Below are 22,643 nucleotides of genomic sequence, written 5' to 3' on the forward strand. Positions count from 1 at the left end.
CCCCGTTCCCGGCAACGCACGCGCGAGGCCACGCCCCGCGGTGTGACAGGGGGCGGGGCCGTGCGGGCCGTACCGCGTTGAACGGGCGGTACCGGGTTGAGCGGGCGGTACCGGGTTGTTGGACCGGGCGGTACCGGGTTGAGCGGGCGGTACCGCGTTGTTGGACCGGGCGGTACCGGGTTGTTGGACCGGGCTGGGCGGGGCCGGGCGGGTCGGGGCGCGGATCGGCGCCGTTATGCAGCGGTTCGTGGAGGGGAACCGGGCGGCGCTGCAGGTAGCGGGGCCGGGGGAACCGGGGGGACCGGGGATCGGGGTGCGGGGGGAGCTGGGCGCCCAGGGAGTTGGGGTGCAGGGGGAGGTGAGTGCAGGGGAAAGAGGGGTACAGGGAAATCGGGGTGCAGGGGGAGATGAGCACCCAGGGGACCGGGGTGCAGGGGGATTGGGGTGCAGGGAAAAGCGGGGCACAGGGGGACGGGGGTGCAAGGGGAGCTGGGTGCCTAGTGAATTGGGGTGCAGGGGGACTGGGTGCCAGGACACCCCAAAGCCAGTTCCACGGCAGGGCATCCCCAGCACCCCGTCCCACCTGGGCGCGGGGTCGGTGCCGCAGGCGGCTCTCGGTGATTTACAACACGGAATAAACGAGCGAATCTGGGTTACAGCATCAAATAATTGTCACCGAACAAGTGACACGCTCCCTGGAGTGTGACGGGATGGGGACGCGGGTTGTGTGGGGGGACACGGGTGATATTTTTTCCTGCTGCTGCAGGCAAGAAGGGGTGAAACGTGGTGTTTTGGGGGGCGGCCAGCCCTAAACGCACCTCTGGAAAACCGCGTGGATCTGGGGTTGAAACCCCCGGGTCGGGAGGGTCCCTGTCCCCACCGCGGCAGAGCTGGGTTGTCCCTTTCTCCCCAGGGCCCCATTTTCGCACACGTGTCCCAGAACGTGACGTTTTTTGCGCCAGAAATGGCTCCTGGGCAGCTCTCGTCCCGAGGGACGGGTTGTCCAGGGTTGGGAGAGGGGTGGCACATGTGGGTGACAGCTCTGGGGTCTCCGCGAGGGGAAGGGACAGGCTCGGGGGTTTTTGGGGACGTGCAAATGTCACCTGCCCCGGCAGGAGAGCATCCGGCAGCACCGTGAGATCCACGTGGTGATGGGCAACGAGGCCTGCGACCTGGACTCCACCGTCTCGGCCCTGGCCCTGGCGTATTTCCTGGCGAAGGTGAGACAAACCGCCTCGGGGGACAACGGGTGGCTCCGGGGACACGCCTGAGCTGTCACCCCGCCACAGACAGCCCCGGCTCCCAGCGCCGCCTTCGTCCCGGTGCTGAACATCCCCCGCGCCGACTTCGCGCTGCGCACGGAGACGACGTTCCTGCTGCGGGAACACGGCGTCCCCGCCGCCGCCCTCGTCTTTCGGGACGAGATCGACCTGGGGGCGCTGCACCGCGCCGGGCTGCTGGCGCTGACGCTGGTCGATCACCACGTCCTGCCCGGGTGAGCCGGGGAGGGGACGCGGGGACAGCCGGGGGCACCCAGCTGGGTTTTGGCCCAGGGTGGGTAAAAACTTTCCCGGGGTGTTTTTATGGCAGGAGAGGAACAAAAAGGGGTTTTCGGGATGTGCCGGGGTGACGCGTGGCACCCTGGGGGTCTCACCCTCCCCGTCTCGCCCGCCAGCGCCGACGCCGCCCTGGAAGAGGCCGTGGTGGAGGTGCTGGATCACCGGCCCTTGGAGCGGGACCGGGCGCCCAGCTGCCGGGTGACGGCGGAGCCGGTGGGCTCCTGCGCCACCCTGGTGACTGAGCGCATTGCGCAGGGTCCCCCGGGCGTGCTGGACGGACCCACGGCCGCGCTGCTGCACGGTGAGGACGGGCGGCCCTCGCAACCCCGGCGAGGGGGACGGTGACAACTGATGGTCCCCGCGTTGTCCCCTCCAGGCACCATCCTCCTGGACTGCGTCAACCTGAGCCCGGCGGCCGGCAAGGTGACGCCCAGGGACGTGGCGTGCGTGTCCCTGCTCGAGGAGAGGTTCCCCGAGCTGCCCGCCCGCGACACCATCTTCCAAGCCCTGCAAGCGGCCAAGTTTGATGTCTCAGGTCTGGGGGGTCTCACTGGGAGCAAACTGGGACAACCCCCCTCCTTGGGGACAAGGACGTGTCCCCAGGGGTTCACGCTTGGCCCCTCTCACCTCGCAGGGCTGACGACAGAGCAGATGCTGCGGAAGGACCTCAAGGTCCTGTCCAGCGATGAGCTGCTCCTCGCCGTCAGCGCCATCTACGTGGACCTGGAGGTGAGGCCGGGCGGGGGAAACTGAGGCACGGGCGACACGGGGGGACGGCAGGGTGACACCAGCGCCTGTCTCCCTGTAGACGTTCCTGCGGCGGCCCAGCTTGCTGCCGGAGCTGGAGGGGTTCTGCCGGGCTCGGGGCTACGCGGGGCTGGTGGCCATGACCATCTCTTTTAACGAACGGAACGAGCCCGCGCGGCAGCTCGCGGTCTACAGCCAGCGAGAGACCCTCCGCAGCGCCGTGAGTGGGGACACCCTCGGCCCTTGCCCCGGGGGTCCTGGGCGGGGGTCCCTGCCGTGCTGCTTGGATTTGCTCCAAAGTCCCCCGATTTCGGGGGTCTGGGGCAGTTCTGGGCTGCAGCGCTTGGGTTTGCCCTGAAATCTCCCAGTCTGGGAGAGGTGGAGGGAGGTGCTTGGGTTTGCCCTGAAACGCCCTGGTTTTGGGGGTCCTGGGGGTCCCAGCCGCTGCGCTCCCCCGCAGGTGTGCCGGGCGCTGGAGGAGGAGACGGCGCCGTCCCTGCAGCTCCGGCCCCTGGCGAGCCCCTGGCCCTGCGTGGCCACCTACGCGCAGGGCAACGCGCTGGCGTCGCGCAAGAAGGTGCTGCCGGTCCTGCGGGCGGCCCTGGGGGGGCCGGGGCCCGCGGGGGGGCCGGAGGACGAGGTGGTCCCGCCGCCCACCCCCATGAACAGCCTGGTGGAGGAATGTCCCCTGGCACAGGCCGTGCCGCCCCTCTGTCCCCAGGATGTGCTGGAGAGGGTCAGCCGCATCGCCGCGGGGCAGCCCCCCGGCTCCCCAAAATGAGGGTTTTGGGGTGCATAAAAGGACAGGGGGGTTCCCTGGGCATGGGGGGCTGCAGCCGCCTTCGTTAGAGCTCAGCTCTAATGGAGATGAGTTTTGGTGCAATTAGCCCCCCGACGGGCTCCCCACTGCCCCCAAGGGGTTTGGTCCCCCAGGTGGGTTTTTGGGGGGGGCCAGGGCAGCACCCACTTAATGGGGTGGTTAACGAGTTCTTTGGGGGCTGTGGGGGGCCCTGGGCGGGGGCCCAGACCCACACCAGCCCAGGGCTGTCACCCGCGTGCTCCGAGGATTAAACTTCCCTCATTTCTTCCACTTTTGGCTCTCGGCTTTTCTTTCACAATGGGTCCAGCGCTGGCTGGGTCACCCGGGGGTGCTCAGCGCAGTCCCCACCCTCCCCGTGGCATCCATGGGGTCACCCACTCTTTTCCGGGAGCCAAAGTGCTCTCCGAGCACCCACGGGAGGATGAAGGACGTGGCTGGGGTGGGATCTCAGCTTCTCCTGGCAAATTTGGCCGGAGCCGCCGGTGGACGCGTCCTGGGGCAGCACGAGGGGTTTATTTCAAGGGGGGGTGTTTATTTCCCAGGGGAGGGAAAACCAAACCAAGCATCGGCACTCGCTTCCCAATACCGAGCGTGCCGCGGGGTGGCAAAGCCCAGCACCGCGCAGGAGCGACCGGCGTGGAGCGCGGCAGCAGCCGCTGCCCCCGGCCACGGTGCCCGGCATGTGCGATTTCATATTTAATCCCGGCGCTATTTAAATTATATACACCCGCACCCGAATTCGGGAGCCCACGCCCCTCCTCGGGTCGGGCCCCGTCCTGCCTCGGCCGGTGCCGGTGAGACCCCGGCGCAGATCCCCACTGCGGTCCTGCCTCCGAGGCGGTGGAGGCCGCTGAGTTGGGTTTTTGAGCTTAAAAAACAATATATATCCTAAAAAAGAAGAAAGGTGGTGGTTTACCGGGGGTGGAAACGCCGGCTGGAAGCACCGTGGGCTGGGTGGTGGTTTCGACGCTGAGCTGCTGCTGGTGAGACGCCGAAGCATCACGGTTTAATCCCGGTTTTGCATTGAAGCGTTGGGGTTTAGTCCCAGTTTTGCTCTTCTGCGCCTTTCCAGGAGGGCACCAAAGCAGCCGCAGCAGCAGGACCGGCCTCGCTGGGATGCCGCGGGGAAACCGAGGCACCGGGGGCCCACGGGAGATGCCGGCGTGGAAATCAGGGAAAACGGGCGGGATTTGGCACATCTCGGCTGTGCCCGGCGGCTCCGGGAGGGCGGCTGCGTCCTTGTGGCTGAGATCCTGGTCGTGCGCGAGGCGGGGGCTGTTGTCACCAACCCGATGTCCCCGGGCAGGGGGATATGCCAGGGGGACACGGCCAAAAGCCACCGGGAGCCGGGCGAGGGTGGCTCTGCAGAAATTGCCGCGGGGTTAAAGCACTCGAGGTCGGCTTCTCCTCCGGTTGGGGGATCAGGCAGTTCAAGTTTGGGCTGAAAAAGCCAGGAATCTGCCAAGTCCAAGAGAGGCCGGGTTAGGGACCCGCACACGCGGGGGCTCGTTTGGGTGCGTTAAGTAGCGGCGGTGCCGCCGCGGGGGCAGAGATGGCGCTCAGGGCCGAGTACTCACATGCTACAAGACACGGGAGCTGCTCCACTGTCGCTCTCGGCCGCCCTTGGACCTCATCTCCTGGACGGCTCCGCTCTGCGGGGAGGGCGCAGAGATGTGGCGTCACCGCCGTGGGACCCACCGCCCCACTGGGCCGTCCCACTGCCCCACTGGGCCACCTTGTCACCCAACTGGGCTGTCCCACCACCCAACTGGGCCATCTCATCACCCAACTGGGCTGTCCCACCACCCAAGCATAACATCTGTGTCCCAAACACAAGGCTGCCCTGGGACCTGTCACCCAACTGTGAGACTCCACTGCCCAGCAGTGACACCCACCACCCTGCAGTGACACCCGCCGCCCACCCACGAGACCGGCACCCCATGCGTGGGCTGCCTACCATGGGCAGGTCTTCTCCCGCGGCCATGTCGCCAGAGCCAATGTGCGTCAGGTGCACGAAGTTCATGGGCTCCCCGATCATGGAGCGGTCGATCCGCCTCCTCCTCTTCTTCTGCAAGCAGACCAAGGCCGTCAGACCCCCGAACCCACAGCCCCGGGACCCCAGCCCCCCGAACCGGCCAGGCTGACGCTACTCACGGGCTGTGGCTTCTCCACGACGCAGCAGCCCAGCTTGTGCCAGAAGTCGCTCATATTCGCAGTGGCGTCCAGCTTCCCTCCCTGCCGGGGGGCTGCGCCGGTGCAGAGACCCCCGCGCGGGGTCACTCCATGGGGACGGCTGGGGGACCTGGTCGGGGTGGCTGAGCTGGTGGGGATGGACCTGGGGGAGGCAGAGCGGGTTGGAATGGGGGAGAGAGATATCCACAGTCCTGCCTCCCCAAATCAACCCCAAACCCACTTCCCACCAACTGAGCAGAGACAGAGACACTCAGGGGACCCCAGCGTCACCCAGAAACCCCCAGGGACCCTGGGGCATCTCACACCCACCCAGAGGAGCCGTCCCGGCCCCCCGGCGCAGGACGGGATGCCGCGGCAGGATGGGGGGACAGAGGCGGCCACGGCGAATCCCAACTCCCTGAGCCAGGCAGCTATAAATATCCCGGCCTTTCCGAAAAGAGGCCGGAGGTTTTGCTCTTCCGCTCCGGCTCAAAGGCAGACGGAGGGGAAAAATGAAATAAACCGGGGACTCTGCCCCAAAACCGCCACGGCCCGGGGGGGGCAGGCAAAGCAGGGTAGGCAGAGGGTGTGGAAAGAGGGTTCACCCCCAAACGGGCGCTTCCTCCCCATCAAGGGCAGACAAATACTCCGCTGCCCAAGCGCCCGGCGGGGCGCACGGAACTCACCGCCCGGGGGGTGCGCACGACCCGGCGCCAGCCCGCGGGTCCCCGGGGCGCCGGTCGCGCCTGTGCCGGGCACGGCCGAGCTCGGCCGGAGTTGGCCGCTCCGGCCGACGGGCGCCGGCAAACAGGAAGAGTCCCTTCCTCTGCCCCGCGCCGGATGGGTCCGAAGGCCGCGGCCGCCGCTTCCTGCCCGTGGCGGGGAGGAGCAGGGCCCGCGGCTGCCGGCACCCCCGAAACGGGGCGCTGACCCCCCTGAACTCGGGGGCCGGGGCCGCCTGCCACGCAGCCCCCGGCGCGCGGGTGCCGAGGGGCAGGTTGTGACTCGTCCGGGTGGCGCAAACCGGGGCTGTGCCCGGGCCAGACCCGCCGACCGGCACCCCCGGGCTGCACCGGACGGACGGACGGAGCGGGGGGGGGGGCGCTTTCCTTTCTGGCCCCATTTCCTTAGCAAATGAGGCTGCCGGAGCCGGCCCCGGCATAGCGCCCCGGATCCGGCACCGCGGCGGAAAGGCCTTGCGGAGGGCGCACCCCCAAATTCGGCACCACGAAGGGTCCCTGGGGAGCCCCCACGGCGCGCTCAGCCCCGGACGAGCCACCGGCGGGTCCCCGGGTGACCCCCAGGGGCTCGAGCCGCCGCGAGCCCCCCCTCGGACCCCTCCTTCCCCCCAGCCACCCCAGACCCGCCAGGGCTCACGTCCTCCCGGCCCGCGGAGGGTGCCGGCCGGACCGGCCGCTCTCCCGGCTCCGCGCGGCTGTCGGTGGCGGGTCCCACGGGCCGCGGCCGCCCCGGTTCCCTCCCCGGGGGTCTCGGGTGCCCCCTCCCCGGGGGTCTCGGGTGTCCCCTCCCCACTCACCCCCTGCAGGGAGCTGTGTCCGCCTCCGCGGGGCGGGGGCCCGGCCGCGGCAGCCGCAGGGAGGGCGGCTCCGGGCCCAGCCGAGCCGGCACACACAAAATGACTTCCCGGTTGGGAAAGCACCGCTCGGCGGCTCTGCGTCACCGGCGGGCACGGCGGGGGCGGGCGGGGGCTGCGCCGGGACCCCCAGCACTGCGGGTCACCCGCCCACTGGGGTCTCCAGGGGCGGAAGGGAGGGCGGTGGGGGGGATGCTGGGTGAGAGCCCCACGACCCCCCAGCTGTGGGCCCGGGACCCCCGATGAGGCAGCAACATGGGGGGAGAACCCCCTTTGTGTGGGACGGCACGGCTGCCACCTCGGAGCGCTGGGTGCCGCACGGCGGGGGGTCCCAGGGGGGCTGCAGGTCCCGGGGGTCACTCTGAGGCTGGGGGGTCCCTGCAGGGCTGGGGGGTCCCAGTAAGGTCGAAGATCTCGGGGGTCCTGGTAAGGCTGGGAAGTCCTGGTGGGGCTGGGGGGCCCCGGTAGAATTGGGGGTCCCCGTAGGGTGGGGGGTCCCCATAGAGTTGGGAGTTGGGGGTCCCGGCAGGGCTGGGGGTCCCGGCAGGGCTGGGGGTCCCGAGGGCTCCGGTGGGGTTGGGGGTCTGGGCAGGGTTGGGGGTCCGGGTAGGACTCCCCGCTCCGACAAGGGGGCTGCAAGGGGGGGGTCCCCCCGCCGCCCCCTTCCCGTTCCGGTGCCCCCCCCCGCCTTCCCACGGCGCTTTCGGGGGCGCTTCCGCGGGGTCGCGGCTCCCGCGGGGCCGGTCCCGGTGCGGCCCCGTTACCTGGCCCGTTGGCGGGTGCGGGTCCCGGTGCGGGTCCCGGGCCGGTCCCAGCTCGCAGCGGGCAGGCGTGGCCCGGGACGCGCTCCCGCCGGCCCGGCCCGGAGCACCAGCTCCCACCCTGGACACCGCCGGCATTGCAGGGCCCGCCGCGCCGGGGCACGGACGGCTGGGGGGGCCCGGAACGGCTCGGGGGGCCCGGCGGGGATGCAGGTCCTGGGGATCTTGGTAGGGCTGGGGCATCCCGGAAAGTTGGGGGTTCCGGGGGGGTCTCGGTAGGGCTGGGGGATCCCAGCAGGGCTGGGGGTCTTTGGGGTCTCCAATAGGGCTGGGGGGTCCCAGAAGGCTGGGGGTCCTGGGGGTCTTGGAAGGGATGGGTGTCCCAGCAGGGCTGGGGGTGCCCATCAAGACTGGGGTGCCCCCAAGGGCCCAGTTTTGCTCCCAGGCCTTATTCCCGCTTTTTCCATGGATGTGGGGGGTCCCCAACGCCGGGGGGACCAAAGCACCAGAAAGGATGGAACCCCTGGCCCCACCACGGCCGCATAGAGCAGCATTGCAGCATCACCAGCCCTTCCATTTGCACAACGACTGCCACTGTCCTGCCACCGCCACCACCGCCACCGCCCACGGTCCTGCCACCGCCACCACCGCCACTGCCCACGGTCCTGCCACTGTCACCACCCACGGTCCTGCCACCGCCACTGCCCACGGTCACCGCCCACGGTCCTGCCACCAGCACAATCCCACGGCTGCAGGCACCAGCCAAGCTGGTGTCACCTCTGGGGTGTCCCGTCCTGCGTCAGCCCCCACATCCCAAGTGTCCCCAACGGCTCCCACTCCAGCAATCCCTAACAAGGCCACACTGTCCCCTCTCAGTCGCGTCTCTGTCCCCGCCTGCCCTGAGCCATCGGGGCTGATAATACCCCGAGTGTTTGAGGCCTCGTTTCAGCTCAAGAGCCCTTTTTTTTTTGGTTCTTGTGCTGCCAGAGGACACTGTCCCCCTACAGCCCCCCCGGAACAAAGCCATTGGGTCCAAAGCTGCGGTGAAGAGATCTGGGTCCCCACGGCGCATCGCTGTGTCCCCTGTGGGGTCTGGTCCCTTCTCTTGGGGAGGGATGTCACACTTTGGGTTGTCACACACGAGCCACCCCTTTCAGTAGGTGACACCCCAAAGCAGACAGGTCCCATCCAGCTTGAGCTGGGCCGCACATCCTCGGGATCCCCAAAAACACTTGACACCCCGGGAGGGATGAGCATCCTCCACCGGGCCCCCGGTCGGCATTTTCTGGGCGGTGGCGGGGCCGAGCTAAACCCGGCTCGTTCAGGAGCAGGGACATGGGATCCTCTTGGCTCCCGGCAGGGAGAAGAGGAGGAGGAGGAGGAGGCAGAAATAGCCCGGCTGCAAGCCGAGCGCTGGCGAAAGGACTTGGCAGCAGCCGGAACCAGCTGCGCACCAGAACGGGGAGGAAAGGGAGGAAAAACCCTCCTAAAGCCCCACAGGAATGTGAATCCCGGGCAGAGCCCAGGGAGGGGGGCAGGGGCTGCGCCAGGTGCCCTGGCCCCGGGTCCCAGCCCGGCAGTGTCACCGGCTCTGGGCGCCACCCTCCCACTTCCAGCTCCAGACACAAAGCCAAGGTATTTTTTCCCACACAGCATCAGGACCAAACACCTCCAGGCTCAGCAATGCCACAAAAACCCAAAAATTCCTTATCTGGGTGGTTTTGCTTGACCCACAAGCGCCCTCCTACAGCCCAGGGCACCGTTTCCTCACACGCAGGTAAAAATAAACTCTGGCCGCCTCCTTGGAGGCTGAAAACCGCCTGTTATACCCCAAATCCTGAGCCGGAGCGAGCCAGGAATCGCTGCAGGTCCATTTAACACATCCCTGTCCGGGGCGCAGCGCGCAGGTTCCCCCCCGCGGGTGGGAGCCGCTGACTCATCTGCCGTCGTTTCTCCATCATCCCCCCCCATGACGAAGGGGAATTGGTCGAGCGGCTCCTCGGAGGGGCTGCATTGCAGACCCAGCCGCGCCGGCAGACAAAGCCACGCTGCGACGCCTCCCGGCACAAAGACACCGTCCGTCCGTCCATCCTTGACAGGTAAGGGGTGGCGGGACGAACAGAGGGAGAATGCTTTGGTTTTGGAAGAGGTTTGGGTGCCGGGAGGCATTGGCACCCCCAGATTATTTTTTTTGGGGGGACATAAGCAACGACCAGCAGGGATTAAGGGGATAAAGGTGTTTCCACCTCCGTGGACGCATGGACCACGCTGACCCCCGAGATGCTCTTCCTTGGGGGTGACACGCAACACAGGAGCTTTATTATTTTTTCCCCATAACTGCCTTTTCTGAACGTTTGATTTTTTTAATTTCTTGTCACTGAACTCCCTTTTCCCCGCTTTGGAGCTTTAAAATCCATTGTCCGTGACATCCGTCACCATTAAACAATGTGCAGAAAGGTTCCCTGGGCTATCCCCCCGGGGAGGCTCTTTCAAAGCCCTGTGGCTCGGTTTATTCGTGGGGTGACACAGGAGCCTTTCACAGCCTCTGGGCTACACCCAGAACCTTAAATTTAGCAGTTGGTCACTGCGCATCGCACGGAGGGGGAGCCGGGGGGGGCGTGATTCGAGGTACGTCTGAATCATCCTTTAGCATTCGGATTCCCAGCGCTTAAACCCGGGGAATCAGGGGAAAAGGAGGGTATTTTTGGGAGAAGCGTCTGGTTTTTCTTTCCCCCCGCTCGGCGGGCGCACGCGCCGGGGCACTGACACAACTGTGCGGGGAATCGCGAGTCAGCGCCGTGACTCAGCTCAGGCCGCGTCCCCTGCTGCCGTTTCCCGTTTCTGTGGGTCTGGGCGGGGCTGGGGGGGGGCTCTGCGGCACCAGCACCCCCGGTGTGGACAGACACACGGACGGAGCGATGGCAACGCCGAGCGATGCTTCTCCCAGCCCTTTCTAGAGGGTTCTGTCACGGTCCCCCGGGGTGATGCGGTGCCACGTGGGTGGGACGGGGGGTGACAGGGGCTATGGGGCCACGCAGGGACCCCCCTTGCTGTCTGCTCCAGGGAGGCTCAGCACAGGGAAAGGGCAAGAGCCTTTTGTACGGTTTGGTGGAAAATGGGTTTCTGTCAGAGCAGGGTGGGGGGGACAAGGATGTCACTCCATGGGTGTGGGATGAATGGGGGGGGTGTGGTTGAGAAGGGGGTGGCTCCCACCCTGGCCTTCCCGCCCTCCCTTTCATGCAGGTGGGGAAACTGAGGCACGGGGGGCAAATCCCACTGCCCACCCCTCCAAATCACGGCTCCGAGTGTTGGATCAAACCGGCGCAGAGCTCAGCCCAGCACTGAGCCCCAGCCCAGAGCCCAACCTCCCCCACACCGCTCTCATTCCTGGGGCCAGCCCCGTGGGATTTGGTCCATGCCACATCACCTGTTCCAGCCGCTCTAGGGCAACTCCTGAAGAGCTTTTCTCCTCCTCTTCTCTCCCCTCTTTGCCCTCACAGCCTGGAAAATGCTGGACACCATCAGCAGCCAGTACGACTCCTTCATCTACTGGCGGCTGCCGATCCCGCGGCTGGACGTGGCGGAGCTGGAGGGGCTGGGGCTCAGCGATGGGACCCTCTACAAGCCCAAGGGGCTGGGCAAGCTGGGCGGCGAGCGGGACCGGCCCCGCCGTGACGGCCCGGACGAGGAGGACGGCCTGCTGCCCTTCAACAGCTTCAACTTCTGGAGGGCTCCCATCGCCAGCATCAGCTCCTTAGATTTCGAGCTCATCTGAAGCCCCTCGGCCCCTCTCCCTCTCTGCTGGGCGCGCGAGGGTTCGGTTTTGTTGTGGGTTTGGAGGTTGGGGTGTTTTGGTTGTTTCTGGGCAGTTCTTTCGATGTTGTTAATGAGCGCGGCCGTTCACCGCGATGCTGCGAAGCTTCGGCCCCTCTCCGCGTTCCCCCTCTTTTCTTCTCATCTTGCAGTAGAGCTGGAAACACAACAGTGCGAGCGGGGGGGCAAATCCGAGGGGAGAGGGCAACAAACAGCCCCCAGATTTCCCCGGGAAGGTGCTGGGGGTCGCTGCCGCCCCACACGCGTCCCCGCGCTCCGGGACGCGCGTTTGTGCTCATTTCTCACTTGTTTTTCTTCTCAAATGAACCCATTTGTGCACAGGGAGCGGCGCGGGACCGGCGGGAATCGTCTCCACTTGCACTTCCCTGGCCCAGTTTCTCCAAGAGCCGCTTCGCTCCTCTAACCTCTGCTGGGGATGATGGCGGCGGAAGGGGCACAAACCTCTGTCACAAATAAACCGCTTCGAGCCCTGTGGCTGGAGCCCGAGCAGGAGAAACGATGGCCGGGGGGTAACAGCCCTGGAAACCTCCGACCCCGCTCGGTGGCGTCAAGGCTGGACGTTCACTGCCCAGCTGCCATTGTCCCGCGTGTTCCCCTCGCGCTCTGTCCAGGTGCGACTCCCGGCTGGGACCGCGGCCGTCGTGGGGCCGGGGGTGACGGGGGCTGAGCTGGAACGTAAAACAGAGGATTCAGTTCGATCTCGCCCCGGAGTGAAAGTGTTTTTGGTTACCCACCCAATTAATCATCCCCTTTACCAATAACAGCGAAACCCGCTCATTCACCAACGTCCTGTTGGGAGGTTCCCTCTCCGTGGGTCGAGGTTTATTTCTGAGCATCATCCCTAAACAAGCCAACCCACCAAACAACCCTGGGTCATTTTGGCCTTTAAACAGTTTTCCCCCGATATCGTTTTCCGGGAGGGCGAACACGGCCGGTTTGTCCTTTTGTGCTTTTTTTGGGTTTGGTTTGATGTGGAGCGTCCGAAACTGCCCTAAGAGCTGGGGGGACGTGGCCGGGGGGACTTCAACAGTGCCCCAAATAGGTAAATATTGCAAGAAATCGGCGCTGTACCCTGGCAAGGGAGCGCAGAGACCCCCAAACCTGCCACTCTGAACCGAAACGTTGTTAATCCCCCTACGCAGAGCTGTTTGAAACCCCCCAGAAGTATTTATTACGAGACTTTAAATAAAATGATTTGAAAGCATACGCATTCCTGTGGACGCTTCAAAAAATCCATGTAGACTAACATCAAGTTATTTCCATTTAATTGCTTTAAGTCGAGCTGAGGACTTGAGAACACGTACCTGCGTCTTTGCAAACGACGCAGAGGGTTTGAGCGTGGAAAAAAACTGAGCCTAAGGGATTATTATAACTTAAGAGCATTAAGGCTATTATTTGAACTCCAGCTTTTCCAAACCCCACAGGGACTCGTCTCAGACGAACACTAGAGAAGAAAGAGGCCCCAGGGTCGAAGAAAGAGGCCTCAGGGTTTTATGTTTACCTCAAAACAGGCGCTGAGCGCGTCAGGGCTGCCTGGGGGGTTAACGCGACACAGGGAGGGCGGCCCAGGCACCCTGAGGGAGCCCAAACCGGGACAGGAAGGCACCCGGAGGGGACAGAGGCTCACAGGCTTTACTGACATACACACATATATATATTCTTTACAGATACAAACATACCGAAGGACTTTACAAGGCCCACAGCCCCGTCACCTCAAGGCGGCGCCGCCATTTTGTACTTGGCGCCCAAACGCCTCTGCCGGAACTAACTGCAGGGGCGCATCACCGCCAGCCGCGCTAACACCCCTGCGCGTCTCCGCGCTAACACCCCTGCGCGTCTCCGCGCTAACACCCCTGCGCGTCTCCGCGCTAACACCCCTGCGCGTCTCCGCGCTACCCCTCCGCTAGAGAAAATGCTCCCCTTTTGGGGTTCCCCATTGCTCGCCGTGCTCCTCCAGACTCCGGAGCGGCGAGGGAACCGGGAAAAAGGAGGAGAAATTGCCGAAATCTGCGAGCGAAGCGCAAATCCGCCGGCAGAGGCGGACTCTTTGTTGTCTGACACCGATATCCTTCCGCCACTGCCTCCCGTCGTCTTTTCCGGGTCGGCCATTTTGTGCGGCCGCGGTGGGAGGGGTGAGAACAGCCCGAATGGGACGAGGAGAGGCGGGGAGGTGGCACGGGCCGGGAACAGCCGCCTGGTTTGTTTTCTTCCCATTTTTGTTTTCTATTTTTTCCCTTTTATTTGCTTATCTTTACGCCCAATTTCTGGATCTTTTTGATTGCTGTTTGTGGTTTTTTTTAACTTCAGTTCTGTTTTTTCCCGTTTTTGGGGACACCGCGCGCCCGTGTCCCTTTTCCCGCCCCGTTACGCGTTGTCATTTGCGCCCGTCCGGGAGGCTGTTTGGGGGAGCGGACCGGCCTGCAGGGGGCAGCAGGTGCCGCAGCTCCATCCCGGTCCTGCGCTCCCCGCCAGGGCCTCCGCGCGGCTGCGGGGCCGGGCGGGCGGGGCTCAGCGCAGCCGGGACTCGAACCCGGGACCAGGTGTGCGGGCCGGTGACTCATCCAGGGATGGGGGTCGCAGGTGCCCGCCCGTGCACAGCGGATGAGTCACCGGCCCCGGGGATCGCGGGTTCGAGTCCCGGCTGCGCTGAGCCCCGCCCGCCCGGTCAACCGTGGAGTAACCGGGGGTTCGCTCCCCCAGCCAACCTCCCGAACTGGGGCAAATGACAACGCGTAACGGGGCGGGAAAAGGGACACGGGCACGCGGTGTCCCCCGAGAAACGGGAAAAGAGCGGAAAAAAGGCAACTAAAGGAAAAAGAAAAACAAACAAGAAAGAATAAAAAGAGACAAATAAACCCCAAAAAGCAGAAATTCCAAAAACCAAAAGCAAATAAGCCGAGTAAAGATGTAACAACCAATAAACGCAAAAGAGTGGAGCAAAAAAAAAGTAAACCCCAAAACCTCAAAAAACCCAACAAATAGCAAACAAAGAAAAAAAACCCCGAAAAAGCAGGGAAAAAACCCCAAAAGCTAACAAAAAATTACAAATAAAAAAACCCAAAAGCAAACGAGCAAACAAAAAACACCTAAGAAGGAAAAAGAAAAGTCAAAAAACCAACAACAACAAAAAACCCACAGCAAAGCACCCAAAGCGAACACTGACCCACCCCCCAGCACCCCAGCTCCCGCTGCCCCAGCCCCACCGCAACGCTGGCCCCTTGGGTCCCGCTTTGGCAATCCAGGGTTTAACCCAGGGTTTAATTCAGGTTTAACCCAGGGTTTAATGCATGATTTAATTCAGGTTTAACCCAGGTTTAATCCAGGATTTAACTCAGGTTTAATCCAGGGTTTAATGTATGATTTAATTCAGGTTTAACCCAGGTTTAATCCAGGATTTAACTCAGGTTTAATCCAGGGTTTTATGCATGATTTAATTCAGGTTTAACCCAGGTTTAACCCAGGGTTGTTCCCCAGCACCAGTTCCTGGTGCTCCGGGGCCCTTTCCACCTCCGCTGTCCCCCCAGCTCCGCACCCCGCGGGCTGTTTGGGGTGCGGGCCGGGGGCTGCGCAGCCCCCGCGGGTCCCCCGTCCCCGGCGCTGGGGCGGCGGCGCTGGCCGGTGCCTCCGCTCGCTGCCGGGCCGCAATCGCGGGTGCCGGGAAGCGGCGCCGCCTCGGGCCGGGCGCGGTCCCGGGTTCCCAGCACCTTTCCCTGTTCAATTGCTCGGGAGGGAGGGATGCGGGTGCCGCTCGCGGTCCTGCAGAGCGGGCGGGGCGGACGCGCCGGTCCGTGTTGCATCACCCGCCAAATCCAATCGGGGCAGAGAGAGGAGCAGTGAGCACAAAACCAGAGACCCGCACCCCGCACCCTTCGGTGAACCAGAAACGCTCCTCCCCCATCGTCTCTGCAAAGACCCCGAACGGCGGCCTCGAGCTGCACCGGGGGGTTCAGATCGGCTGTTGGGGGGAGCTGCTTCCCGAATAGGGCCGTGGGGCGTTGGGACGGGGCGCCCAGGGCGGCGCTGGGGTCGCTGTCCCGGGGGTTGGACAGGCGGGGCTCCCAGGACACGCTCAGTGCCGGGGGGGGGTTAACGATGTCGCTTGATCTCGAGGGGCTTTTCCAGCCAAAACGACGCCGTGATTCTGAATTCCGCACACAGCCCCGCGCCCGGGGCTTTCACCTCACAACATCCCAGTTCCTCTGGAAATGCCCCTTGGCGTTTCCTTGTTTTGCCCTAACAAGTTTGGCGCGTCCCTCCCTCCTCACCAGTCAGAGCAGCAGTTCCAGGCAAGACATCCCCGCCTGGGTGTGCTGAGCAGCCTTGCACAACTCCGGGGTTATCACCCCAAAATAAATTTGAGGGTGTCACAAATTGTAGCTCAGGGAGGGTATAAAAAGCAGACACTGCCTCCAACGCGCAGCAGCGCTCCCGCGTGTCCTCCCGCGCAGCCGCCAGCCCCAGCACCACCGGTACGCACACCCTGGCAGGCGGCGGCTTCGGGTGGCACGGGAGTTGGAAACGGCACCGGCACCGGTGGCCCCGTGCGGGCGGCCAGAGCCAGCGGAGCCCTCCTCGCCCTCACACGGGTCTAACGTGTCTCTGCCTGTCTCTTTCCAGCAAAGATGAAGAGCGACCTGGAGCTTGCCCTCGAGTGCATCGTCAACATCTACCACCAGTACGCCCTGAAGAGCCCCCCCATAGACGACTACCTGAACAAGTTCGAGTTCTCGCAGCTGCTGCAGGAGAACGCCGAGCCCTTCCTCCACAGAAACATGACGGTAAGAGCCGAGCCGGCCCCGCTCGCCCGAGCCGGGTGCTTGCCCGTGGGAACGGGGGATCCTTGGGGTGGCTGGGAGGCCCCAGAGTGGCGAAAGGGTATTTTCGGGTTCTCCTGGAGCCACAGGATCCCGGCTGGGTTTGTCTCGTGCCACGGCTGTGGGCTGGTGACCCGGCCCCGCTGTGCCCCACGCTGACCCGTGTCCCTCTGTCCTGCCGCAGCCCGGCCTGTCCGTGGATGAGTACATAAACCAGCTCTTCTCCAGAGCGGACAAGAACCGCGACGGCCGCCTGAGGTTCACCGAGTTCCTGACCACGCTGAGCGGCGTGGTCATCGATGCCCACGAGAGGTCCCACGAAAGTCAGAAGAGGAACAAACAGCAACCAGAGGCTGGTCAAGGCCATGACCACGGCCACGACCATGGCCATGACCATCACCACGACCATGGCCACGGTCCCACCCATAACCAGGACCGTGGCAGCGGCCACAGCCCCCGCAAGTGAAGCGCTTGCCAGGGTGGTCGCACCCTCGGGACCGTGCCCCCCCAGCAGCATCGTCCCTTCCACTTGTCCACAAGCACAGCCGAACTGTAACCAAAGCTTTCTCATCGGCTTCTGTCTGTGGCACTGAAATAAAATCTCTTCAAGCACCAAGCGCAGCCGTGCTGTGTCCCGTTGTCTGCGGGAGGATGCGATGCGATACGCACCCGCTGGCCGTGGGGTTAAACGCAGGGTGAACCAGGGCACCGGGAGGGGAAGGCGGGACGGGGGGACCCTGCGGGGACAGAGCGGGACAGCAGCTCTGCGTCCCAGCCGAGCAGCGCGGGCGGCGTGGGCTCTGCATCCCGAAACACCTAAAAGCCCATTACCCTCCCCTCCTGTCCAGTGCTGGGTCCTCAGCACAGACACACACGGAGCTGCTGGAGAGGGGCAGAGCAGCCCCGGGAATGACCCGAGGCTGGAGCAGCTCTGCTGGGGACGGGCTGAGAGTTGGGGTGTTCAGCTGGAGAAGAGAAGCTCCGGGGAGACCTTAGCGTGGCCTTTCCATACCCAAAAGGGGCCCATAAGAAAGACAGCAAAGGATGTTCAGCAGGGCCTGTTGTGATAGGACAAGGGGTGATGGTTTAAACTAAAGGAGCAGAGATTCAGGCTGGATAGAATGAAATTGTTGTCCTGAGGGTGGTGAGAGCCTGGCCCAGGTTCCCAGAGAGGTGGTGGCTGAACCATCCCTGGAGACATCCCAGGCCAGGCTGGACGGGCTCTGAGCAACCTGAGCTGGTGGAGATGTCCCTGTCATGGCAGGGGGGGCACTGAGGAACTGGGGAGGTCCCTCCAACCCAAACTGTTCTGTGAATGCGGGGCTGCGGGCAGAAGCAGCGATGACTGCGTCCTCAGCCCCGGTTCTCCCGGCGCCTCCTCGCAGCGGCTCAGGAGGCGCCGCGGGCAGAGCACAGGGGGCGCTGCCGGGACCCGGGGCGCGCGCAATCATCTGCACCCCACAAAGCGACCAGCACTGACCCGGCAAGCCCCAGCACAACAGTGGGCAAAGGCCGAGGGGCTCCCCGGAGCCCATACCAGCTCCGCACAGTGAACCTGGATGCTTTGTTTAGGGTAGGGCAGCAGCCCCCGTCACAGCGCATTTCCGAGCCACTCCGGGTTCCGGGATTAATGAGTGGAACAGGGCTCCTATTGTCTGCCAGTGACTGCGCTGGGTGGGAAACCCTCAGGCTCAGGAGGCTCCAACATCAACGAAACCAGGAGGGAAATTGAGCCATGGAGGAAGCGCGGGGCCCTGGCGTGGTCACTTGGGCTGGGTGACACAGGTGATCGCTCTCTGGCTCCACAATTCTGCCCATGGGGACCCACCCTTGTCCCCCAGAGGCGGGCGTCGTTCACTCCCTTGCCACCCAGGTGCCATTTGGGCTCCACAAGCTGCCTCCCCCGCAGCCTTTGCCCCGTGGCGGAGCGGGGATGGACGCCCCATCCTTGGCCGTCCCTGGGGAGCAGAGCAGCAAACAAAATAATTGCTACAGAGAGAACAAAACTCACGCAACAGTTCCTGATATTGCCCTCAGCACTTGCAGGAAGCATCCTTCAACGGGGTGGTTACCATTGTGTTTGTGTTCCTGCCCTCTTCCCGAAATCTATCATCTTCATTTTACATCTTTTTGTAGCCTCTTCATTCTTCCCATACCTGTTCTGCTAACGCAAGGTGGATGGCACCGTGGTGACTGTTGCAAAACAGGCACTGATTGATGGTCCAGACGTTACAGACCCTGGCACCACTTTTTCTTCTTGTTTTACGTCCAGTTCCCTCCACAACGTTTATGGAGCAGGAGGAAAGGTCTGGTACAAGGGACGTGAATATAGAAAGCAATGGGAAATAGCCTGGAAAACACCTTTGCCTGTGTTCAACCGGTTACTGTCGTAGAGAACGGGGGCCAAGGGGCAGGTTGGACCAAGATGGGTTCGCCCTTGGCGCTCACGTCGGGGGGCGCGGCGCCGCGTCCAGCGCTGTCCCCGTGTCACCGGCACACGGGCAGCCCAGCCCCGGGGAGGGGCAGCGCCTCCGGAGCCCGGTGGGCGCATCCAGGAACCGTGTGGGGAAACATGAGGCAGGGAGGGGCTCAGAGCTTCACCCCGCAATCCGCGGGTGCGGGAAAGGGCAGCGCACGCCGCTGCTTGCAGCAGGTGTGTCACCGCGGCTGACGAAAGACGCCTCAGACATCTATAAAAGGGCTTCCCAGGCTTTCGGGCCACCACAACAGACCCGTTCTCCGCAAACCCTCTTGGACACAAGGGTAGGTAACCCTGCAATGCTTCTCGCGGGAAAAGCGATTTTGCTATCAGTGCAACGCGTGTTTCACCGCAGGGTGATGCTGCCTGCGCGGGGCGGGGTAGGAGGCTGGTTTTGGCTACAACAAAACAAATATGAATTAGTGGCATTTCTGTGCCGTCTTTAGCGGAGGTGCAGTTGTTTCTGCTGGCAAGGAGAGCGCCCCCCGGGGTGTCCCTGCACGGTGGCACCAGCAGAAAGCGGGGTCCCTGTGCTCGGTGACCGCAGAGAAAAGGGCTTGGAGCCCAAAGAGTCAAGAGAGATTCATAGAGAGAGGAAGAGGAGGGTGAGGCAGAAGCTGCAGAAACCCCGCACCTGAGCTGTGCTCCCTGCCTTGCACTCATCCTGCTGCCAGCGGTGCGGGCACCCAGCTGCACCCTGACCCGCCCACAAATGCCTCCAGGTCATTAGGAACAAGCTGCTGATTAGGTGAAGCTAAAATTAGAGGGTGATGCTGTAAACCAGCAATATCCCTAGAAACACAGACTACCCGCCCAGCGCTGGGGAGCCGCGGGCCGCCCCCGGGTGCGCCGGGTGCCCTTGGCTCCCCAGCCCGGCGAGGCGCGGGTGCCGGTGCAGACCTGGCCGGAGGTGCCGCACGACCCTGCTTGGTGCGCGGGGCTGCGGGACCAGAGCCCCGCAAGGAGCCGCCTGGGTTTCGATGCCCTTCACGGCCTTCGGGTTTCTCCACAGTCTCCGCAGGTCCATCCAGAGCCCGGCCATGTCCGCAGCCACTCTGCCCGAGGCCGGGCAGCGCTCGGGAGACCCCAAGTTCCCGGGAAACTGCTCGCTGGAGGCGGCGCTGGGAGCCATCGTGGACGTCTACCACCGGTACAGCGCCCGGAGCGGGAGCCTCGACCTCCTCAGCTTTGACGACTTCAACGTTCTGCTGCACGAGCAGGCCCGGCACTTCCTGCAGAACTGCGTGAGTGCTGGCGCGGGCTGCGCTCCCCTCTGCGCGGGGCAGGATGGGGCCGGGGATCCCAGGGGCGCCCCGGGGGGAGCGGGAGGAACCGAGGGGTGTTGGATAAGAACCTGTCCATGCGGGGTTTTACCTACGGGATAACCGCCAGGCGGAAGAGCCACAACGATCCTGCGCCTTCCAAACCTCCCAGGGCACGCAGGGATAAAGCCGGCTCGGCTTCCACCGGCGGGGGCGCAGCCCGGGAAGGGGGGGGTGCAGCCCGGGAAGGGGGGGGGCGCAGCGCAGCCCGGGGAGGGAGAGGGGCGCAGCAGCCCGGGGAGAGGGGGGGGGTGCAGCCCGGGAAGGGGGGGGGGCGGGGGGCGCAGCCCGGGAAGGGGGGGGGGGGGGGGCGCAGCCCGGGAAGGCGGGGGGGGCGCCCTCACACAGCTCCGCTCCCCCACTGCAGGGCAGGGACCGCGCCAGCTACCTGCGGGACCTCTTCAGGGAGACGGACCTGAGCAAGGACCGGCAGCTGAGCTTCGAGGAGTTCAGCACCGTGCTGGCCAAGCTGACCGACGACGCCCACCGGCTCAGCCACGGGCACGACCCCTGCGGGCCGGACCGCGACTGAAGCCCCCGCGCGGGAAACGCGGGGCGGAATTCGGCTCTGGCCGCTCTGCCCGCTCAGATCGCTCGTGCGACAATAAAGCAGCGCTTGGAGTGCATGGAGCCCTTGTCTCGACACGCGCTTTACACCCGGGGGAGGGCGGGCACAGCCGCAACAAACGCACCGTCCTGCCAGAGCCACGGGACGGCGGCTTGGCTGAACGGGGCACCCCAAAGCCCCTGAAGAAGCTCCCTTACAGCTGGGGAGCCGAGCGGGCAAGAGCTGCTCTGCTCAGCACCCGCGCCGAGCCAGGCGGCCGGGCTGATGGGCTGCAGGAGGGATCGGTGCCCACAAGGCCAGCGCACACACCTCCTGAGCTCTGCTGGGTTTAACCTTACTAGAGGGTTTTCCTCCAGGCAGGGGAATTTCCCCGCCCAAAGCAGGACGAGCACAGCCCGTCCTGGGGAGGCGCCTCCTCTTCTGCCCATCCTCACCCTTCTCCCCATCAGCCGCCTCCAGCGCATCCTCTGGATGCAGAATTACCTGTGAGCAGTGAGAACGCCCTGACAGCCCTGACCACAGCACAGCCCTCACCGCGGGAACAGCCGGGGGCCCTCAGAGGGGGGAATACACAGAGAACACCTGCATGTACAGCTTAGAGCCTGTGGGAAATTCTGAGATTTAAAGTTTTCTCCCCAAACCGCAGTGGTAACTCAGAACTCCCAGGCTCGCCGTGCAGCCGGCCCACCAGAGCGCTCCCTCCAGCCCAGCCCAGATCAAAGGGTTTCCACCTCGAAGTTTTCCACCAGTAAAACACTCTCACCAAAGCCCCGATGGGCTCCTGCAGGGCACAAGGGGGCACAAGGGGGCACAAGGGGGCACAAGGGGGCACAAGGGGGCACAAGGGGGCACAAGGGGGCACAAGGGGGCACAAGGGGGCACAAGGGTCTTGTCCCCGCTGAGCCATCTGGGGATGCCTTGCGGCACCAACAAAGCAGTTTCTGGGTGACAATGGCCTGTGATCCTGCCCTTCTCCTCACTGAAGGCTGGGGCATTGCCGCCCCAGAGCCAGGTCAGCGGTTGGACTCCGTGATCTGAGGGTCCCCTCGGTCACAATGACCCCCTGAACCTCGGTGACGGCCCCGCCGTGCCCTCTCCGCGCCCCAGCCGCGCCCTTGCCCGTAAACGTGTATTTTGAAAGAGTTTTGCAACCCTGCCAAGCGCGGGGCGCCCGCCCGGGCTCGGCCCTGGGGGCACAACCCGCCCCAGCCAAAGCCAACCGGACCTTCCCCTGCCATGGCTACCGGGTCGCTTCCCGCTCCCCCCTTGCTCGACGCTGGGGACCCTGGGGACACGACTGTCACTGCTGCAGCCACGCTGGCGTGGCTTGGCGGGGAGACACCCCCTGCAAGGCGACCTGCGGGCAGAAAGCCGTGCCAGCGCGTGCTGCAGCCTTTCAGTGCTCAAAAAAGGCCTCTGAGACAGACAGGGACAGACTCTTGAGCAGGGTCCGTTGCATAGGAAAAGGGGTGATGGCTTTAAACTAAAATAGGGGAGGTTCAGGCTGGACATGGGGAAGGAATTGTTGCCCAGCCCAGGTACCCAGAGAGGTGGTGGCTGAACCATCCCTGAGACATCCCAGGCCAGGCTGGACGGGCTCTGAGCACCCTGAGCTGGTGGAGATGTCCCTGCCATGGCAGGGGGGGCACTGGGGAGGTCCCCCCAACCCAAGCCACCTGTGACTGTGTCCATGTGACACTCAGTGCCACCCAGGCTCCCCGGCCACCTTAGGGTCTGCACTGGCATTTAAAGACCACACACCTGGGACCTCATCGCTGCTGCCTGGTGGGCGCATCCGAGAGCCTTGGAAATCCCTGGCCCACCCCACACCCTGCAACCCCCCCGCTCTTCCCCACCTCCGAGATGATAAAATGACCAAAAGTATGGTTTCCTGCAATTGCTACAAAATTCCGCAACTGAGCGGGTGGTTTCCGACACCCTTGTGAAATGACCTGGCCCTTCTTCAGCTGTTT

The 22,643-nt window shown here is 64.3% G+C and overlaps 5 protein-coding genes and 1 long non-coding RNA gene across 11 annotated transcripts; 4 read left to right on the forward strand and 2 right to left on the reverse strand.

The window, feature by feature from the left end:
- The first annotated feature begins 19 nt into the window (after positions 1 to 19).
- Positions 20 to 3,396, forward strand: PRUNE1 (prune exopolyphosphatase 1). The gene is made up of 8 exons (XM_065857761.2): positions 20 to 274; positions 1,116 to 1,220; positions 1,290 to 1,495; positions 1,676 to 1,860; positions 1,936 to 2,094; positions 2,194 to 2,288; positions 2,368 to 2,526; positions 2,767 to 3,396. Exons 1-8 carry the CDS (start codon positions 236 to 238, stop codon positions 3,085 to 3,087), a joined length of 1,269 nt encoding a protein of 422 aa, XP_065713833.1. The 5' UTR covers positions 20 to 235; the 3' UTR covers positions 3,088 to 3,396.
- Positions 3,397 to 4,444: 1,048 nt separating this feature from the next.
- Positions 4,445 to 7,774, reverse strand: CDC42SE1 (CDC42 small effector 1). Of its 2 annotated transcripts, none has more exons than XM_071800400.1 (5): positions 7,657 to 7,774; positions 5,281 to 5,461; positions 5,084 to 5,194; positions 4,704 to 4,778; positions 4,445 to 4,584 (listed from the first exon to the last, which is right to left on the reverse strand). In XM_071800400.1, exons 2-4 carry the CDS (start codon positions 5,332 to 5,334, stop codon positions 4,707 to 4,709), a joined length of 237 nt encoding a protein of 78 aa, XP_071656501.1. In that variant the 5' UTR covers positions 5,335 to 5,461; positions 7,657 to 7,774; the 3' UTR covers positions 4,445 to 4,584; positions 4,704 to 4,706. The 2 variants fall into 2 exon arrangements, with proteins under 2 accessions (XP_071656501.1, XP_065713903.1); XM_065857831.2 differs by lacking the exon at positions 7,657 to 7,774 and adding an exon at positions 6,836 to 6,981.
- A 1,350-nt stretch (positions 7,775 to 9,124) lies between these two features.
- On the forward strand, positions 9,125 to 12,693 carry MLLT11 (MLLT11 transcription factor 7 cofactor). The gene is made up of 2 exons (XM_065857832.2): positions 9,125 to 9,752; positions 11,154 to 12,693. The coding sequence occupies exons 1-2, from the start codon at positions 9,623 to 9,625 to the stop codon at positions 11,426 to 11,428; spliced, it is 405 nt and encodes a 134-aa protein (XP_065713904.1). The 5' UTR covers positions 9,125 to 9,622; the 3' UTR covers positions 11,429 to 12,693.
- Positions 9,996 to 11,138, reverse strand: LOC139825900 (uncharacterized). Its single transcript, XR_011736055.1, has 2 exons — positions 11,081 to 11,138; positions 9,996 to 10,776 (listed from the first exon to the last, which is right to left on the reverse strand). It is a non-coding gene; the product is annotated as an uncharacterized lncRNA (long non-coding RNA).
- A 922-nt stretch (positions 12,694 to 13,615) lies between the features above and the next one.
- On the forward strand, positions 13,616 to 16,918 carry LOC136113015 (protein S100-A7-like). Of its 2 annotated transcripts, none has more exons than XM_065857961.2 (3): positions 13,616 to 13,684; positions 16,105 to 16,265; positions 16,486 to 16,918. In XM_065857961.2, exons 2-3 carry the CDS (start codon positions 16,110 to 16,112, stop codon positions 16,765 to 16,767), a joined length of 438 nt encoding a protein of 145 aa, XP_065714033.1. In that variant the 5' UTR covers positions 13,616 to 13,684; positions 16,105 to 16,109; the 3' UTR covers positions 16,768 to 16,918. The 2 variants fall into 2 exon arrangements, with proteins under 2 accessions (XP_065714033.1, XP_065714031.1); XM_065857959.2 differs by lacking the exon at positions 13,616 to 13,684 and adding an exon at positions 15,470 to 15,956.
- A 1,973-nt stretch (positions 16,919 to 18,891) lies between these two features.
- On the forward strand, positions 18,892 to 20,732 carry LOC136112969 (protein S100-A8-like). 4 transcript variants are annotated; one of them, XM_065857911.2, is made up of 3 exons: positions 18,892 to 19,064; positions 19,793 to 20,024; positions 20,470 to 20,732. In XM_065857911.2, exons 2-3 carry the CDS (start codon positions 19,821 to 19,823, stop codon positions 20,632 to 20,634), a joined length of 369 nt encoding a protein of 122 aa, XP_065713983.1. In that variant the 5' UTR covers positions 18,892 to 19,064; positions 19,793 to 19,820; the 3' UTR covers positions 20,635 to 20,732. The 4 variants fall into 4 exon arrangements, with proteins under 4 accessions (XP_065713983.1, XP_065713982.1, XP_065713984.1 ...); XM_065857912.2 differs by lacking the exon at positions 18,892 to 19,064 and adding an exon at positions 19,548 to 19,710; XM_071800349.1 differs by lacking the exon at positions 18,892 to 19,064 and adding an exon at positions 19,548 to 19,690.
- The last annotated feature ends 1,911 nt before the right edge of the window (positions 20,733 to 22,643 follow it).

The sequence above is a fragment of the Patagioenas fasciata genome, chromosome 30 (genome assembly GCF_037038585.1).
Source record: "Patagioenas fasciata isolate bPatFas1 chromosome 30, bPatFas1.hap1, whole genome shotgun sequence".
Classification (NCBI taxonomy): Eukaryota; Metazoa; Chordata; class Aves; order Columbiformes; family Columbidae; genus Patagioenas; species Patagioenas fasciata.

What these genes read in the sequence shown, in the direction of transcription:
- PRUNE1 (XM_065857761.2), top strand. Translation starts at nt 236, where the DNA reads ATGCAGCGGTTCGTGGAGGGGAACCGGGCGGCGCTGCAG. An exon ending in TGGCGTATTTCCTGGCGAAG is followed by an intron (nt 1,221 to 1,289) that starts GTGAGACAAACC and finishes ACCCCGCCACAG; the next exon opens with ACAGCCCCGGCTCCCAGCGC. An exon ending in GATCACCACGTCCTGCCCGG is followed by an intron (nt 1,496 to 1,675) that starts GTGAGCCGGGGA and finishes CTCGCCCGCCAG; the next exon opens with CGCCGACGCCGCCCTGGAAG.
- LOC136113015 (XM_065857961.2), top strand. Translation starts at nt 16,110, where the DNA reads ATGAAGAGCGACCTGGAGCTTGCCCTCGAGTGCATCGTCAACATCTAC. An exon ending in TCCTCCACAGAAACATGACG is followed by an intron (nt 16,266 to 16,485) that starts GTAAGAGCCGAG and finishes GTCCTGCCGCAG; the next exon opens with CCCGGCCTGTCCGTGGATGA.
- MLLT11 (XM_065857832.2), top strand. Translation starts at nt 9,623, where the DNA reads ATGACGAAGGGGAATTGGTCGAGCGGCTCCTCGGAGGGGCTGCATTGC. An exon ending in CGTCCGTCCATCCTTGACAG is followed by an intron (nt 9,753 to 11,153) that starts GTAAGGGGTGGC and finishes TTGCCCTCACAG; the next exon opens with CCTGGAAAATGCTGGACACC.
- CDC42SE1 (XM_071800400.1), bottom strand. Translation starts at nt 5,334, where the DNA reads ATGAGCGACTTCTGGCACAAGCTGGGCTGCTGCGTCGTGGAGAAGCCA. An exon ending in TCGTGGAGAAGCCACAGCCC is followed by an intron (nt 5,195 to 5,280) that starts GTGAGTAGCGTC and finishes GTCTGCTTGCAG; the next exon opens with AAGAAGAGGAGGAGGCGGAT. An exon ending in CGGGAGAAGACCTGCCCATG is followed by an intron (nt 4,779 to 5,083) that starts GTAGGCAGCCCA and finishes CCCTCCCCGCAG; the next exon opens with AGCGGAGCCGTCCAGGAGAT.
- LOC136112969 (XM_065857910.2), top strand. Translation starts at nt 19,761, where the DNA reads ATGCCCTTCACGGCCTTCGGGTTTCTCCACAGTCTCCGCAGGTCCATC. An exon ending in GGCACTTCCTGCAGAACTGC is followed by an intron (nt 20,025 to 20,469) that starts GTGAGTGCTGGC and finishes CCCCCACTGCAG; the next exon opens with GGCAGGGACCGCGCCAGCTA.